The following is a 19,656-nucleotide window of genomic DNA, read 5'->3' as shown; positions in this document are numbered from 1 at the left end:
AATTAAAAATTCCTTAAAATTACAATACAGTTGTTATTTAAAATAATTTCATTATTACAACATCTACATTGACTAAAGTTCTCAAAACTTTTTTTTATTAAACCCATATGGTGACAGCACGAAAATGCTGGTATTGTAATATCTACTGTAAACTGTTATTTTTCAACAAACCAGTAGGAATTAGGAAACCTTCCTTTCAGGGTTAATTCAGGAACGTCTCAGGTACATGGAAAACATATATTCATATTTTTTGTGGGTAAACAATGAATATTTGCGGCAACATAAAAGCACAGGCATTGTAATGCAAGAAATAAAAATTTTATTTTTTCACAAACTAGTAGGAATTACGAAACCATCCCTTTGGAGTAAATTTAGGGACGTGGGTAAATATGTAGTTGGGCGGTATTTGCGAAAAAAAATGTTAAAAATCCGAAAATACCTTTATTAGACGCTCTTCAACTTCCTCTTTTCATTAAAAGCGGCGGAGGTAAGAAATTCCAAATACTTTAGGAGATATCGAATTTTTAAAATTCATCATATGTAGTTGAGCGGTATTTGTGAAAAAAAATGTTAAAAGTCCGAAAATACATTTATTAGATGCTCTTCAACTTCCTCTTTTCATTAAAAGCGGCGGAGATAAGAAATTCCAAATACTTTAGGAGATATCGCCGTTCTTATTTTGCATACAAGACCTGTGTTTATCATTCGACCGCCACATTTTTTTATTTTGCCATGTGTTTGTGAATGCCTAATTAATGAAAATGGTCGATTAGGTCAGGTCAGTTACATTATAAATACTTTGAAACTAAGCGTACATTAGAAATAATATGAAATTATTTCAATGGTTCTTTAGTTTTAAAGTATTTATAATGTAACTGACCTGACCTAACAAACCGGGACAAAGGATGAACAGTAATAACTCACGTAAAATTTTTTTGTTACTTATTACTTGTGCAACAATAAAAAATAAGACTTTAAAATTAGAAACGTTACAAACTCGCCTAAGTTGGAGGCGGTAATTAAACACTGTTTTAAAAAAATAAAATGAACTAAATAATCACGTATTGGTTCATTTGAATTCTGGCCTATCACGATCAATCACGTGACATTATTATCCAATAAAAAAATAGATACTCGTAAACAAGAAACAATGTGGAATGCCACATGAATGCACTGGTATAATTGTGATGAAATTTAAAAATTCAATATCTCCTAAAGTATTTGGAATTTCTTATCTCCGCCGCTTTTAATGAAAAGAGGAAGTTGAAGAGCATCTACTAAAGGTATTTTCGGATTTTTAACATTTTTTTTCTCGCAAATACCGCTCAACTACATATGATGAAATTTAAAAATTTGATATCTCCTAAAGTATTTGGAATTTCTTACCTCAGCCGCTTTTAATGAAAATTGGAAGTTGAAGAGCGTCTAATAAAAGTATTTTCGGATTTTTAACATTTTTTTTCGCAAATACCGCCCAACTACATATTTACCGGGACGTGTGTAATGTGTGAAAACCAAGTTTTTCGGATTTTTTTCTTTCCGTTATAAAAAGCCGTGATATCGGAGTATTTGCTTAATGGGTAAATAGAGTAACATTTGTAGTGCTCGAGAACACACTAACCTAGGCGATAACCCAACAATAGCATGTGCCTGGAGTGAGATCTTCCCTTTCTCCGAGGTGAACAACACACCCCCAATCATACAAAGTCCCGTTACCCCCCCTTTTCTAATGATATGGGCTGCATTGGATAGCAAACAGATTTACGGTCCATATTTCTTTGAAGGAACCGTAAACCAACATCATTACTCTTAAGTAGATGTTACGAACCTGGTTCATACCCCTGTTGGATGACAAAGGTATTAGAGAGGATCGCTGGTTTCAACAAGATGGTGTGCCTCCCCATTATGCCATTTCAGTGCGTGAATATCTTAATGAGGTGTTTCCAGAACGCTGGATCGGCCGTGGATCACCTGCATTACCAGCTCCACTTGTCTGGCAATCCCGTAGCCCCGACCTCACAACATGTAACAATTTTCTGGGGGTTCATCAAAGACATTGTTGCTGAGCAGCGGTATGCAAATGTTGATGACTTGAAGGAGGCCGTGAGGCAGGCTTTTCAAAGGGTTACTCCAGCGATGCTGCGCAAAATGTCGCACAGAACGTGGCGCCGAATTCTTTTGTGTTCGGAGAATGACGGGATGCAAACAGATGTTGTGGACAGTTAAAGACAAAACTGGTGTATATGTATTGGTGGTACTGTGTATTGGTTCAACATATTCACCATTTAACATGTTAGTAGGGGGGTCATGGGACTTTGTGCCCAGCCTGTAGGTACAACGTGAAACCTGGACAGCACTGTAATCTTGGCTCCACAGGTTCAAGGTGATTACCTCCAATGATGGTACGAATCAGAGACGCGTGGCCCGGGCAGTCGACGAAGGTGTACTGGACGTACTTCTTCCCGCTGTCGGCCAAGTGCCGAGGCACCTCCAGCACGGCCGAGCTGAAGCCCAGGTCCAGGGTGATTCCGCGCTCCTGGGACTGCGGGTTCTTGTCGAAGGAGGCCGTGCTGGCCGTCGTGCTCACGGCCCGGGCCAAGCACGTCTTTCCGCTGTCCACGTGCCCCAGAATACCCACGTTGAAGTTGAACAAGTCGTCCGTGTTTATTTCATCCATTTCACATCTGAACTAAATGTAAACCCGTCAGTGATCACGCAGTTACGAAACAGTTAATGATCTAAAAATACCCTCAAAACACCAAATAATCAAATACAACTTTATTTTTTTAAATTTTTGACAGTCTAAAATTATGAGTAGGATTTCGTAAACACTCGAATCGCAGAGGTATGGTTGTTGTTATATTGTACAAAATAGTAACAAAAAAAAAGGCTCGTTTATTGTTAAACAAATTATTTTATTACATATTATTATGTTCTGAAATAGATCAAATTTTAATCAATCTTTCGTTAAATTGAGTACATGTTACAAGAACATTAGTTTTCTAAAAGCAGTTTAAGTTATAAACGGGCTTACGCATTTCTGACACATCCAGGAGTTTAAAGTGTGTTTTGTTCTGAAACATTGGCGTCAATGATTAGGCTAAGATCGTCATTTATTTATTTATTAAAGCTGTTGTGGTTTGGCTCGGTACGGGCAGGACACGTCAAAATAAAATGTAGACGACACATTGTTTATTTACGGTCAACGATCTATGAGTCTTGACGTTCAGTTTCGTACAATTTAATGTGTGTTATTAGTTCCGTAGTTTGTCAAGGCGTGGGCGATATTGCGTGCAGTTTAAATTGAGTTGATATTGTGCAATTAATTGAAACCTCTGTTTCGTACCTGTTTTAGTTAAAGATTATCCATGCGTATTAATTGAATGTTTACTATATTTTTGAAGAACTGTGTGGTGAGTGTTAAAACACGTAGTGAGATTCTTGAGAATGCTCTTACTGGTTTAGGTGTAAACTTACTTGTTGCTCCTTTTTAATTTCGTTGAACCACGAGTAGAATGTTTTTTGGTTTTTTGTTTTTTAGTTGTTTAACTGTAACATTCGTGGATGAGTTGAACGTCCACTCTAGTTCATTACATTTTTGATGTGGCTTAACCTAAAATCAAAATAACTGAGGGCTTACTTACTCTGTTACCTATCAATGTCATAGAATAGTTTGCTGCAATTTCTCTCCAGTGGGTATGAATAATTAATTCGGGAAAAAATCTAAGGCCTTGTCGGAATACGTTTGTAGTGCAGACTCTGAAATTGATATCACAAGGGCTGTCCGATCTGCAAGTGAAGTAAGGCAGGTGCAAGTTAACGAACTTAACGTTCTTGCCGGTAGACATACGTCGCCGATTTGAAAAGCGCTCGTAGGTAGAGTATACGTAACATTGAAAGAATCAATTATTACTTTAAAAACTTGTAAAATAATTTTTATTTTATAGTTAACTAGGAATAGCGTAGTTAAGTATTTTTTTATGTAGGAGCTCCGGGAACATGTAAGGAAATTATTTAAGTGAAAGGCTTTAAGTGTAAACAAATACATTTTTTTTATATAATTTTCGTATTTTAACAAAAATGTTACATATTATTTATTTAGCTTACTATACCAAGCTTTCACTGTAGTTATTATTTAACTTATTTTCCAGGAACACTTTCAGCATTTAGGCTACTTATTTTTAGATCTAGTAAGTTAGTGTTATAAAAGGCCAGAAATTTATATGCCTGTATCAGCGGGAACATATTGGGAGGGGTGATTTTTGAGGGAATAGAGGGAGTTGGGGTGGGGGTGGATAACAGAAGGGTTTTGGGTGGTGAGTTTGAAATAGGTACCTCCCAGTTAAAGGGGGCATCTAAAATTAGACATCTATACAAGTAATAAACCCTTATTTTAATGCATTTTGGATGTCTCTGAAGATACCTATTTTTAGTTGTGGGAGGGGTATGGAGGGTAGGGATCATAGTCCCCTCCAATATTCTGCCGCTGCCCTGTACATATTGATCATGTGGTACATAACTTGCTGTTTTTATTTAGTACGTCAAAAGATCCTGGACATAACAAAAACTCAAATATCACAATTCAAACAAATGGTCAGGTTTTGTGTGGAAATGTTTTTCATTTGTAATCAACTTAAGATCATAATTAATTTTTATATCAGGGTCGTTCCATGTCGAGTTATCCAGAGGTGCTTGCTTGACCATTTTATAATCATATGATATTTTGTTTGTTGATTCCTACATGATTAGAGAGTCCAAAAAGGCTAATTAAAATTTTTATTTTTTTCTGAATTCTGATGGCAGCCATTTGAGTTTTACAAAACATACTGAATTTTTGCGTTTGTAAGGGTTTGCGTTAACTAGTGTTACTCAGAACTGGTGAACCCGAGGTTGATGAAACAGAAACCAGTTTATTCAGAAAGATACAGCCTTTATTTCTCCAGTACACATTTAAGGAAAATTTTATCTCAAATAGCAAAAATCAACCTAAACATTTGACTTTAAAAAATTAAAACAAATTTTCCATTTTCAAAGGCAAATCATTCACAAAAGAAATATATTCTCCATATTACTTTTACGAGTAGCTACTTTAATGCATTGTATTTATAAAAAATTACAACTTTAAGATTTGCTTCTTTTAAGAGTTACAAGCTTTCAAAATCAGAAAATAAAAAAAAAACCTGATTTTGACATCTTATAGCTTAGTTGGAACGAGTTTAAAAACCTGAAATTTTTACAGATAAACCCTTTATATTGCTGTAAAAATTTCATCTTTTAGATAAATATCTGCTAGAGAAGTTAAAGGACCTTAAAATTTCTATAAAAACATAATTTTTGGCTGAGAATTATGAATAATTGATTTGACTATGTATTATTATCATTTATAAATTATAATATGATCTCAACTAATATTATGTAGGTATTACATATGAACATACCTTTTTTTTTTTACATGAAAAGTAGCTTTTGCAAACTTTAAATGTTTAGTGAATTTGAATAATTTGAATATGTTTCATGGTTACTTCAGATTTCACATGATATGGAAGTACCTATCTTAAGTCACTATTTTATAAAACACATATATAACACTTGATCATGTTTATCATTCTAACTTGATAAATTGATTCTTTAAGAAGTTTTGATATTTCTTCACTTAGTTTTGGGGAAATATTATGTGTCCTTCCAGTAGTTGTTTCAAGTTCTAAGGCACTTAGATTTCTTAAAATATTGTTCATGGGCACCCAAGTATGGTCTTTCTGCTTTTTCTTAAAAACTATTCTTGTTGGCAGAACGATAAATTGTTTCAAGCACATATTTATTTATATCACTAATGTCATTAACCTCTGCCAGCCATAATTTACCACCATATACACATGAAATAGAATCTCTTGTGTGAAGTGATATTTGTACAGCTTTTGTAATGGAATTAATTTCATATTCCATAGTTTGTCAAGAAATGAAGCACTTCAGGTTTCTACCATGACATGAAGCAATAAAAAAAAATTATATTCAGCTTCCATATTAAAATCTGTCTTATGGTGAACATAAGTTAGTGAACCATTTTTTTGTTTTTATACTGACCAGAAACTCAGAAAAATAATAACCTTTTTATTATGCTGAAGATTCATTTTGAATTGATGTAGGTACCGGATGCTGTTGAAAGCATGGATTGTAGCTGTATTGAATTCTAAAGTATCACTAATGACACAAAAACATTGGCAGAGTGCCAATACCAGATGGTATATTTATATTTTAGTTGTGATGCGGAGATGGGTACCTATTGAATAGTTGGTAAAGCTAGTGGGCGCCACAGCGTCTAGGGGCCACTGACCCGGTGGGGACACTTTCCTCAGCTTGACATTGCCCATGTGGGGACGTGACTCGTTTTTCCCCAGAACCTGGCCTGCTCTAAGTGTCTGGTATGTTGTACTGGATACTCACGTGGGATCTCACTGTCGCCGCTAAGAACTTGAATATACACACGTGGTCAGATGCATGAGATCAACGTGAGGTTATACGGTACTCTCTACATGTCCCACGTACACTAGGGTTTAATATAAAAAAAGTTTCACACTGCGAAGCGCCCTGCGGCACGACCGGCTTACGCAGGGTCCGGGCCACCCAGAGGTTTGTGGTAATGACAAACGTCCGCCAAGGGGAGAAAAATTTAATTAATTAAGCAGCTGCACCTCCGAGGTAGGCCTGAGAATATTAACAAACAATTGGAGATGAATTACGTATGAGACATAATTACAGAGGTCGGTAAATACAAAGGATGAAGTCCCCGGAGTGCGGAGTGGTTTCTACCTCGGGTGGCGAGAGACATGACCACCGACGAGGTTCGTCACTTCAATCGCCCCAAAACTGCAAATACCTACTGTATGCGAACCTGAGTGCTGCAGATTGCTATGGGTAAATTTATTCTCATAACTGTAACAATCATAGGTTATACATAGACATACAAAAAGTGAATGTGTGTCATTTCTCTATGTCCGCAAAACTGTCATATGGTAAGGTTTGACAACTTCGTATCTTCCATGGTGAGACCTGAAATTGTGCAAATTGAATGTTTCGTGCGTATTAGATACAAACCATGTAGGTTACATGCAAACCATGTCAGGTATAGCAACTGTTAAAAAAAAGGCTGCGACAGGGATTCGCAGAAGTTTGCCCTCTGCGGAGCTGACGTGACCTTGGGAGGTTCCCTGTCGGTGCTTGTTGTTGAGGGGGAGGGGTGGAGGATGGTTGAGCTTCCCCCCTCCCCTGGCTCGGACAGTATCCCGGCTGTTGTGGAGCCTCTTGGTCAGGGTGGAATCATTTGCATACCGGGCAGTGGTGATGCCAGTGGTAGGTGCTGACTGGGTCCCTTTTGCACTGCAGCAGTTGTCCGTCCTGCTCAGATGGCACGCCGACGCCAGATTGGCAGTGAGCGGTTGTCAGAGCTTATGTCGTCGCAGCGCCCTCCCACCTGCGGCGTAACGTATGGTGTTACAACTGTGTGTTAAAGGTGGTCGTCTCCCTTTACGTCTGCGTCGCTGCCCTGGTCCTGGCTGGTCTGAGAGCTTTCATACCTTGCTGTACCGCTCGGGCGAACCATGAAGTCCTTGGCAGAATGGCATTGGCGTGGCGCAAGTGCGGGTGCATCTCCATGTTCTCCTCCGGCGCCTGCATCGGGAACACCACGTACACCTAGGCCCCCTCCATGTGTCTTTGTTCGAGGCAAAACAACTCGGTTCGCACCTTCAACTCCGTCTGGGTGTCCACAAACCGGGACTCGAAGTGCCTGATGAACTCTGCCCAAGTCATGTCAAATCGTGTGAAGATTGTCTACAATGTCTTAGCATCGGCTCATAAAGCATTACATACACTCTGCCTCCAGAACGTTTAAGGACTCAGCCAACCACAACACGCGTTGGTAAACTGTCTGGGGTCGTCGCTGGTCATGCCCGTGTTCTCAGGGAGTTCGACGTGCCCTACCGGGACGGCATACCCGCGGGTCTGCGCGCTGTTTTTCTGCTCTCTGTCTGCTGTGTGCAGCGCGCAGAGGCACCAGTTGTTCTCGGCACTGTCCATCTTGGCCTTAGCAAGACATTTCACGGGCTTTAAGGCGCGACACTGTTTTATCAAGTAGCCTCGCGTACTGGCCCATCACACATCACACACGTACACTAGAGATAGTCCAGTACAATCGTCTTTACCCTAAGTGGTAAATCGTTAGCGTGCAGCTCCAGACAAAAAAATGTGCCCGCCCATGACGCTCCTATTACTCCGCCAATGTATTTGGGTCGAGCACACAGAGCACAATAAATTTTGTTCAGGTTATACAGAACTTCTACCTTCAGTGCACTTGCGTTGCCGTCTGTCCGCGTAACGTCCGACATGGTGGTGTATGGTGGTAAGGCCGATGTACTGCCTTTCTTCTCCTCACCAAGGGGGCCCGTAAGGTTGTCCCACACACACGCGTTAAAACAGCAAATACCGTTAGGCGAACCTGAGTCCTGCCGCTGATGTGCGCTAGTTACATAATATTTAGCACACACCAAACTTATTAACAATTTTTTGTGGAGCTATTATGGTTTGGTTTTATGAAATTTTAAAATTCAGATTTTTAAACTTGTTCCAAATAAATTATAAGATGTTAAATATAGTTTTTTTTTTTTAATTTTCAGATTTTTAAAGTCTGTAACTTATAAAAGAAGCAAATCTCAGGGTTAGTATTTTTTATTAAATACAGTGTATTAATGTAGCTAAACATTCAGACAAAAGTAATATGGAGAATAGATTTATTTGCAAATGATATGACTTTGAAACTGGAAAATTTGTTATTTTTAAAGTCTAACTTACATATTGATTTTGCTGATTGGGTTACAATTTTATTTCAATGTGTATTGGAGATAATAAAGGCTGTATCTTCCTGAATGAACTGGTTTATGTTTCATCAATCTTGGTTTTACCAGTTCCGAGTAACACAAGTTAACGCAAACCCTTACAAATGCAAAATTCAACATGTTTTGAGAAACTCAAATGGCTTCCATCAGGATTAAGAAAAAAATAAAAATTTTAAATTAGTTTTTTTAGGCACTCTTATCATGTAGCAATCAACAAACAAAATTCATGTAGTTATAAAATGGTCAAGCAACCATTAATTGTTTTTTTCAGTATAACTTGCCATGGAATGACCCTTCACAAGTTATAGTTTTGTCGAGGATATTATGGTTTACCCTATTAAATTATAGAAATAAGCACCATGTACCACACGATTAATGCATACAGAATCATGCTATCAGGATCAAGGGATTAACTTGGATATGTGATATGTAATTTTTTCCCAAACATGCTCTCATGCAACATTCCCGTAGCTTTTCTGCCAATTTTACATTCTAAATTATCTCATGTAAGCGTTAAAATAGCAAAATTCTTTATTGAAGATCTAATAAAAATATAATGAGAATAAAAGGATTTATCTCATCTTTGTTGGCTATACCAACCCCTTCCATAGCAGTTTTAAGGGTGTTTACCCACAAGATTGTTAAATACCCAAAATTTTCAAATCTCCAATATTATTCACATCTGACATTTGTTATCTGCTGTGTAGCAGAAAACATTAGTGCTAATCTATCATGAGTTTTGATGGTAGTTTGATATTATGAAATGACAAATTGCTAAATTGCATGATTAATGGCTGTGCAATTAACAGTAAAAAAGCAAATATTTTTAAAGTAAAACATAACATTTATTTTAAAAATGATTACGTGGCAGAATATAAAGTATTAGCGCAAAAAAAGAAAAATTTTAACAATGTTAGTACTTATAAAGCTAGTTGGGTGGGGTACAATGAGGGGAGTGGTCTTAAGTAGCCTAGATTTTGAAGGTAGACACCCATATCATATTGTATCCATACATGAATATTAATCTAGAAAATAAATAAAATAGGGATCTTTCCCGGACTCCCTGGGATCACATCCCTTAAGCTAGTCGCTGCGAGACTGCTTCGTGAAAGGGACGCAGGTGAGAAGTACCGGAAAGAAATGCCCACAGTGACATCAGAATGATGAATCCATCATCCCTTTGGGCTGCATGTAGTTGAAACTCGCGCTAGGGGCCCGGAGGCCTAGGAAGTGTGAGAACTGGCCTCTGAATGGCTGGAGGTTTTGGTCGAGAGATCGCTCCGCCGACCAAAAGAAAAAAAAAGGTGGCTGGTAGCATAACTTAAGGGGCATCAGAGGTCATTTGTTGCGCTCTGAAAGCAGCGTGCTCCGTCAGGCCCTAGGCGAAACAGACTCAGGGTTAGTTAACAAAAGCCCCGCAAGAGGGACTAGCGTAAGCCTGGCACTTATGGGACCCTTTGCGCTCTGTCAGGCTAAAAGGAAAATAGAGAGAGGTGTGGTGGCGGTCGCTAGAGGCTTCGCTTCTTGCCGAACTAAAGTAGAGCCATTCCATTTCAATTCAGGCAGGAGCGTGTCAGGTCACCATCTCGGATTTGCTTTAAAAAATTACAGCAGTTACAACCAGTGCAGACAAGAAGTATGCCAAAAGGATTTTGTCCCAAAAAATTTTTTCCCCATGTTATAGCCTTTTGAAGTTGGTTCGAAATCAAAAAAGGTGGAAAAAGGGGTGTTTTTTAAATGAGCAGCATTTCAAAACTATTATACTGATTTTGTTGATTTTTTTTTATTTTGTACCTATTATAGTGAACTACAGAGTGGAATAGTTCCAATGAGCCCAACGACAATATCTTTAAGGGGGGGAAACTAAAGAATTTGGCAAAAAATTTGAATTTTTTTGAATTTTCAAAAAAAAAATTTTATGTGGAATAATCAATTTTCATAAAAAGTAATTCTGGTAATATGTGACCTATTACAGTAGTTTTACAGGAAAAATTGTTTTTAATTCTATGATGCATGGAATTATTAAAATTTAACTTTAAAATTTTCAAAATTTGACAAAAGTGCCATTTTTGATTGAAAATTACTCAAAAATCCCATATTTTAAAAATCTGAAAATTTTTAACTTTGTAGTCTTCACCTTTAGTAATAGCATGCACTTTGTTGGATAGTGTGTTTTTGCCTGTAAACATTTCTAGAATTTTTTGAAAATGTAATTTTGTTACATTTTCTAAGGTCTGCACACTCAATTAACAAATGTTTTGTTAGTTTCCAAAAAGTGAGATGTAATTTGAAAATTGGGGAAACCTTGGGAATTACAAAAGGAGAGTCTGTGTATACATTATCACATTAACATAATATGCACAATACATATACACACATATAATACATATGCATACTCTTTAACTTGCATGAAAACCAAAATTTCAAAGTAAAATTGAAACCAACAATATGTACCTATAATTAATTATATGTAGACTGCTTACCCTTCCTCAACTATATGTAACATATATTGACAAACTTCCTAAAATATTATTTGGCTGATTAAAGACAGTAGATCTGCTGGATCTTCATCAACTCAGCTTTGTCGAAAGTGTGGAGTCTTGCTGATTGTCCAAGTGGAGTAGGATTGCTTACTGCTAACAAAACATTTTGTAGTGGCACCGGACATTCATCCTTCTTCTTTCCAGATTCCTGTGGCCACTGAAACCCTTTAGCTGGACCATGGGGATGCATAAAAGACACTGTCATGTCGTTCAACTCTTTAGATATACCAGTGATCTGTCTCATCCACCAATTCTAATCGTATACACAAGCAACGAACTGGCCTACTTGGAAATCATTTATTGAATAATGTGTTTTAATCTGGTTAGATTGTACAACTATTTCTATTTTATCTTTAATTGTGCGTCCCATGTATGTCTCATTTTTAATCAGCCAGTAATGTTTAGATTGTATTCCAACAACTGGTTTTACAGTAGCCCATTCTTTTTCCTTAGATGACCTATACGTTTGAATTGTTTTACTTTCAAGAGCCAATAGAGTTATCTTTGGTACAAGGTTACCTACTTCAGCAACAAATGAAGCAGAATCTCTAATGGCATTAACACACTCTGCCCGAAGATTGAACTTAGTTGCAAAGTGTTTACACAAACCACCTATTGCATCACATGCACTTTTGCCATGCCCTGTAGCAGAAAAAATCCATTTTTTTTCAACAGTTTGAGTATTTTTACATAGTTCATACAGCTGAAACCTATTTTTGAAATGTCCAGCTGCCCCATCTGTAATGTACACTATTGAACTCAAAAGTTCTAACTGACAAAATTTTGAAATTTCCAGTTTTATAACCTCTAAAGCACAGAGAACGTGAGCAGAGTCGTGAGCTATATCATCAGATACTATAACAAAACTTCTTATTTCCGCACCAAAGTATGCAACACAGGTAAACAGTGAAAGCTGATCAGTTTGCCAGTGGTAAGTTTGGATTTCATCAGGCAATACAACTGACCAGTTCTCAGCAAAATCAAAATGTAAAACAAGAGCATTATTTTGTTGGACAGAACTTCTTGCTTCAGCTATTCCTTCCCTTTGTATTTTCCTAATGTAACTGTGAGGAATAGCTTTTTTAACCCAATGCCTTACATGTTCCTGAAAATTATTTACAGATACAGTTTTTTTTATGAGGTCACCATGTTCCCAAATCGCAAATGTAACTTCTTCCCCTTCATCCAAGCCAAAGTTTTCAACAGTTAATGTTTCTGTGCCAGGACAGTCACCACACTCCTCGAGCCAGCAATCTTCATTCCTTGTTTCGTCACACAAACACTTCAGTAGAAGATAGTCTTCATCAATTTGGTTATTTGTTACATTTCGAAGAGCTACACAGATAAGTTGCATGTTACTGCAGTAAATACAAGAACACACAGTCTGTTCTGGCTGAATTTTCACCCATCTTGGTCGTAAGGCATAAAACTTTGAAAGACTAATTTCTATAAGAGGATTATCTTTTTTGAATGCTTTGTATGAATCTTTGATGGACCTTGTCATGAATCTTTTAACCTTTTTTACTTTCTCGCCATTACCATCCTTAATGCAAATAACATCTTTTTTGTTTGGACTTTCCCTTGAACAGTCTTTACTATCTTCTAGGTAATATGATAATGCTAGATCTTGTACCTGTGTAGGTAAAGGATGTCCACTATAGGGGTCAGGTTGAGCATAAATTCCCTTATTTTTTATAACTGTGCGACATTTATCAATGAGGTACTTTGACACTGAAGGTAATTTTTCCTTCAATACAGTTTTACTAAATGTTTGTGGTACCAATGTTAGTAGCTGTACTTTTCCATTGTAGTTACAAGTATGAAGAGCTGAGTCAATATTCGAAAACCATAGACTACAATTGACACACACAGGCATTTCATCATCAGACTCACTTGAAAGATGCACGTGATATATGTCTTGTAATTTGTTCACAGCAGAAGTTTTTAACTCATCAACTAATTTTATCTTCTTTTTCCTCGCATAACCTTCTCTCCTATCCAATCTCACCTCTGAAGGGAATTTCAATGGTGATACTTCTACATTTAATGTTTTAATGAGACTGCTATTTAACACACTTACTAGTTCATCCTCCGGAATAAAATTCTCTGATGTGGATGTTTCTTCTGCATCTTCAGCAAGTTCCAGAAATTTCTTTTTATAAAAAGTAACACAGTTGCTACACAAAATATCATTTTTATTTACTGAAACAGATACACCCACAAACTTTTGAATATCATCTGCTAAATCATTCACCTTACACATCCTCACACATTTACTTTTATACACACTTTTTTTGTGCCTTTTAATGTAGTCCACACATTTAATTCTCTCCGTACTATGAAAGTCAGACATGATTTAGTTCACTAGCTGAACATCACCCATGAACACACACAACACAACTGTAACAGCAAAAGTTTGGGAATTCCCTTGTAGTCTTGTAGTTGATTCCCCCTATGGTCACCAGGGATTTCCCTCAAGCTACCAGGGATTCCCCTTACAGCAAGCGCCTGGGAATATTCAGATAGGGACTCCCCCTTCATATTTCCCAAGGTTTCCCCTCATACAAAACCAGTTACAAATTATCACATACTATTTAGATACCAACAAAACATTTATTAATTGAGCATGCACAACATACAAAAGGTAATGACATTACATTTTCAAAAAATTCTAGAAATGTTTACAGGCAAAAACACACTATCCAACAAAGTGCATGCTATTAATAAAGGTGAGGACTACAAAGTTACAAATTTTCAGATTTTTAAAATATGGGGTTTTTCAGTAATTTTCAATCAAAAATGGCACTTTTGTCAAATTTTGAAAATTTTAAAGTTAAATTTTAATAATTCCATGCATCATAGAATTAAAAACAATTTTTCCTGTAAAACTACTGTAATAGGTCTACATATTACCAGAATTACTTTTTATGAAAATTGATTATTCCACATAAATTTTTTTTTTTGAAAATCCAAAAAAATCTAAATTTTTTGCCAAATTTTTTAGTTTCCCCCCCTTAAAGATATTGTCGTTGGGCTCATTGGAACTATTCCACTCTGTAGTTCACTATAATAGGTACAAAATAAAAAAAAAATCAACAAAATCAGTAAAATAGTTTTGAAATGCCGCTCATTTAAAAAACACTCCTTTTTCCACCTTTTTTGATTTTGAACCAACTTCAAAAGGCTATAACATGGGGAAAAAATTTTTTGGGACAAAATCCTTTTGGCATACTTCTTGTCTGCACTGGTTGTAACTGCTGTAATTTTTTAAAGCAAATCTGAGATGGTGACCTGACACATTATCTTGCTAACTGCCTGAATTGAGGTGGAATGGCTCAGTAAAGTAGTTGGCATCTTCGCCATCTCGTGGCGAAGGCAGACCTTTCCCCAGCCAGCAAGATGTCCTTAATTTTGGCTTGCCGAGATCCGAATTTAAGGCTCAGTCAGTGCTCTGGGTGAAGATCCTGTAAAAGATGAAAGGTGGGGGGATCTGCTAGCTCGTGAGAAATGTATTTGAGCTGGTGCTGATACGTACCCAACAACCCTGGAACATTATAATGGGGCATGGCTGGAGCTGCTAACCTAAGCTGAGTTCTGGGAAGAGGGCTACCCTGAGAGGACGCTGAGAAAAGCACTCTCGGTCACGAAGCCAGACACTGTTACTTGTCCATTCATGGCCTGAGGCGGGAAGAAATGATGTCTAATACTTGGCTGGAGAAATCACACCAGGCTCTTGGTTGCAGAGCTGGGAAAACGTAGCGGGGCTGTAATAGGAAAGATTTGATCAGGATGACCAATGGGCTAACAAAGTTTATATTAAGGGTTTTTAGGTGAAAAATAAATTTGTTCCACTTATTTCAAATTTGCGGTATGATGCAATCATGGTTTCACTATCACATAACAGTAAATTTGATTTTTCTAAATTCATAGAACTTAAAATGATTGGATTCTGGTGTATTGAGCAAACACACACTGAATGTGTACCTGGCTAACCAACTGTGACACACCATTTCGGCCGCAGCTCACAGAATTAAAAAAATACTTCTTTATCAAAAGGAAATTTCTCTCTGTATACTGTGTGCAGTTCCTTAAGATTGCAGTGTATTATGCCCTTTTGTTCATAAACATTATAAATTAACCTTATCTTTGGCACCTGGCATTAGTCTGCTGTAAAACTGGCATGATTTTCTTGCAGAAAATTGAAACAATGAATTCTGTTGAATTTTTCTTTTGTGACCAGGAATCAGGTGCAACTGATAAAATATGTAACTTTTCCCTTACGGATGTTGCATATTTCAATTTTTCTTTCGTCTGACTGATTAGAAAATTTAAGGTCACTTGCATTCCTCTTAATATCTGACTCTTCAGGTAAGTTTTCATCAGTACTTCCTTCAGACTGCAATTCATCTTCTGGTAGCTTCAAAACTGCTGCTACTTTTGATTTCCCATTTAAAGAGATAGGTCTTATGCCACCTTTTATAGACCTTTTGTGTTTCTTTGCTGGGTCATAACATTTTTTAAATGCTTCCCCATAATATTTAATGAGTGATGCATATTTATGTGAACATATTCTTGAATTTGAATGCAATATGAATCCATTTATTCTTTAAAGCAGAATTTATATTTACTTTATCAGAAGTTCAGCAATTTTAAGAATTATCATATTGTCTGTGTATGTATTTATATGCCACACTGAATTAATAAAAAGACCTACACTACACTTTTCATAGATTGTAAAAAAACTGTCAGTTTTACCCACTTCATTCAGAAAATTCAAAGCAAATAACTTATCAAAAATAAATAAAACCAGTACATGTCAACACATAAACATTAACAGTCTTAGACTCCCACACACTAGACAACCTGTGACCGACTAATATCTTCTACGAGATCACCCTACTGTACCTAAACATTTAGATGATGCAATATATTACATAGCAATACTATGCAAACTAATTGAGTGACCAAACATTAATTGAACCATAACTTTTCTTTAAACATTTTCTTCTCCTTTTAATTTATATTTTTCATATTACTTTTTATATATACATATTATGTATATATATATTATATACATATTAAATGTGCATTTCCAAAACCGCTAAATCAATATTTCAAACAATTTTGCAATAAAAATTTAACTACAAATTTGCTTTTACATGAACAAATTATTTTGTAATCTTAAAACTGATTTATAATAATGTTAACCACTTCTTTCACAAATAACTTGCTTTTATAAAGAAGGAAGGTAAATATCCACAAATTTTATTTCACCATTTTGTATAAAATGTGCTCTTTCTAGTGGTACTAAGCCTGAGATTTTAAAGATTAATAGAAAAAAAGTTATAATAGGATTACTGAACTGATGTTTATGATTTTTGGTAATGCATTTTTTCCACTTGTAACATAAATTGCATGTACTGGGCATTTAATTACACTTAATGAGTGATATTTTATATTTACATAAAATAAGTATGATGAATTTCACGATTATACATTAATAACTGTTATTACAAATGTAAGTTGAAGCAAGATGTGTCACTCGACATTGGTTGCGGATTAAAAACATTCCACCAAACAGAGGGAAACTTTGAAGGGCTATATTTGTCTGAAGATACCATGTACCGAATTTCATCCACATCTGAGATGGTGGGGTGGACAATTTGTATCTTGGCTGGATGATCTGGCATGGAATGCCCCTTAAGGACAAACAAAATATCTTAAATGCCTATGTATAATAGAAGAAACTTGAGTATAAATTAATTATGAAACATGAAGAAAACTTCAGCAACATAAAACATTCTCAGTTTGTGTTATTAGTAGCAGGGGGCAGGAATTATGCTATATTACAATACATCCACACACTTTTGATATGACAATGGTATTTGTTGGTCTATTACCATGGAACAAAAAACCATTAAAAAAATTTCCGAAAGTTGCACCATGGTAACGGATACGATATAGGTGTCTATCTTCGAAATCTAGGCTACTGAAGACCACTCCCCTCATTGAACCCCACCCAACTAGCTTTAAGCATTAAACATTGTTAAAATTTGTCTTTGTTTGTGCTAATACTGTCAATTCTCCCATGTAATCATTTTTAAAATAAATGTTTTGTTTTACTTAAAAACATTTTTTTTTACTGTTACTTGGGCAGCCATTCATCACACAATTGAGCAATTTGTCATTTCAGAATATCAAACTACCATCAAAACTCATGCTAGATTAGCACTAATGTTTTCTGCTACACAGCAGATAACCAATGTCAGATGTGAATAATTTTGGGGATTTGAAAATTTAGGGTATTTAACAATCTTATGGGTAAACACTCGTAAAACTACTATGGAAGGGGTTGGTCTAGTCACCTAAGATGAGATAAGTCCTTTTATATTCATTATATTTTTATTAGATCTTCAATAAAGAATTTTGCTATTTTAATGCTTACATGAGATAAGTTAGAATGTAAAATTGGCAGAAAAGCTACGGGAATGTTTCTGCTTCACAGAACTCGCTAACTTGTTTCTTCCTAGCATCTGTGAACATTTTAAACCACGTGATCAAATTTAGCAAGCCATGCTCCTTAATTATGATAAATAACTTAGAACAAATTTCATACTATGTTTAATTTTGTTCGCAGATAGTACAGGCCTGTATACTTAGGCCATGATCTCGAACATAAAATTTTTTTTACCTGAAACTTTTCATCAATAGGCCCTTTCAAAGTTGCATGAGAGAACGTTTGGGTAAAAATTACATATCGCATATCCAAGTTAATCCCTTGATCCTGTTAGCATGATTCTGTATGCATTAATCTTGTGGTAAATGATGCTTATTTATATAATTTAGTAAGGTAAATCTTAATATCCTCGACAAAACTAAAACTTGTGAAGGGTCATTCCATGTCAAGTGATCCTGAAAAAAACAATAATTGGTTGCATGACCATTTTATAATTACATGATGTTTGTTTGTTGATTCCTACATGATTTGATTGTTAAAAATACTAATTTTAAATTTTTATCTTTTTCTTAATCCTGATGGAAGCCATTTGAGTTTCTCAAAACATGTTGAATTTTGCATTTGTAAGGGTTTGTGTTAACTTGTGTTACTTGGAACTGGTGAAACCAAGATTGATGAAACATAAACCAGTTTATTCAGGAAGATACAGCCTTTATTATCTCCAATACACATTGAAATAAAATTGTATCCCAGTCAGCAAAATTAACCTACAAGTTAGACTTTAAAAATAACAAATTTTCTAGTTTCAAAGTCATATCATTTGCAAAATAAATCTATTCTCCATTTTACTTTTGTGTGAATGTGTACCTACCTTAATGCGTTGTATTTAATAAAAATTTTCATCCCTGAGATTTGCTTTTTTGAAGGGTTACGGACTTTAAAAATCTGAAAAAAATAATTAATTTTGTCATCTTATATCTTATTTCGAACAAGTTAAAAAATTTGAAATATAAATTTTCATTAATCCAAACTATAACAGGTACACAGAAATTATTTTTGAAAGTTTGAAGTATGGATTAATCTTATTGTAATTTCAACTATTCAACCTAATTATGTCCGCTGTTCAAGCAGTCTGGCTGAAAATAAAAACAACTCCTACTAATACCTTAACTCTCGTTAATATCTACTTACCCCCGGATATTACTGGTGAATTGTGCCTTAAAAATTATAGTTTTTATAATATAAAATTATCTCCTGTCAGGAAGACGTAGTGCTTATTGGTGATTTTAATATTACCGGAATTGATTGGAGCAACAACGACTCTTCTAACATTCTGCACACGCATGTAAAAACTAAGGCAAATCATTTACTTAATTTTGCATCTAGCCTCGATCTAAGAAAGTGTAGTAAAACACAGTCATCTAAAAATCTCTCATATATCTATTTAACAAAATTACCTCTTTGTTTAGTGACTCAAGCAAATGGAGTACTTATTAACGAAGATCACTATCATCTGGCTTTAAACATCATCACTTTAGATGAACTCACCAAAAAAAGTAATCTGTGTTTAGAAACTACAAAAAAAGGTGATTTTCTTGGTCTCTATAATTCAATCAAGAATCATTACTGGTTTACTGTTTATATTTCTTCTGATGTTAATTAACTTTGTTGTATTACAGGTTTGTCCAGCAAAACAACCCATAAAACTTACAGGACACTTTAAAACTTAATTTTGTATATAGAGACTTGAAGATTGTTTTTAAGTTAC

At 35.7% G+C, this 19,656-nt stretch overlaps 2 protein-coding genes across 3 annotated transcripts in view; one reads left to right on the top strand and one right to left on the bottom strand.

The window, feature by feature from the left end:
- Nucleotides 1–3,059, bottom strand: part of LOC134533661 (selenocysteine-specific elongation factor) — a 67,767-nt gene extending 64,708 nt beyond the window's left edge. Inside the window, exon 1 of one of the 2 annotated variants that reach the window (XM_063371200.1) lies at nt 2,392–3,059. In XM_063371200.1, coding sequence (XP_063227270.1) covers nt 2,392–2,677 — 286 coding nt within the window. In that variant the 5' untranslated portion in view covers nt 2,678–3,059. The remainder of the gene's footprint in view (nt 1–2,391) is intronic. The other variant, XM_063371201.1, reaches the window with a different exon arrangement.
- The window catches only part of LOC134533658 (WD repeat-containing protein 47), a 255,441-nt gene continuing 238,839 nt past the window's right edge, over nt 3,055–19,656 (top strand). The window contains exon 1 of the mRNA XM_063371197.1: nt 3,055–3,413. The gene's annotated coding sequence lies outside the window, so the exon portion shown is untranslated. The remainder of the gene's footprint in view (nt 3,414–19,656) is intronic.

This window comes from Bacillus rossius, chromosome 7, assembly GCF_032445375.1.
Source record: "Bacillus rossius redtenbacheri isolate Brsri chromosome 7, Brsri_v3, whole genome shotgun sequence".
In the NCBI taxonomy this organism is placed as follows: domain Eukaryota; kingdom Metazoa; phylum Arthropoda; class Insecta; order Phasmatodea; family Bacillidae; genus Bacillus; species Bacillus rossius.
The sequence above is the reverse complement of the archived record's forward strand: the minus strand, read 5'-3'. Positions and strand labels throughout refer to the sequence as shown.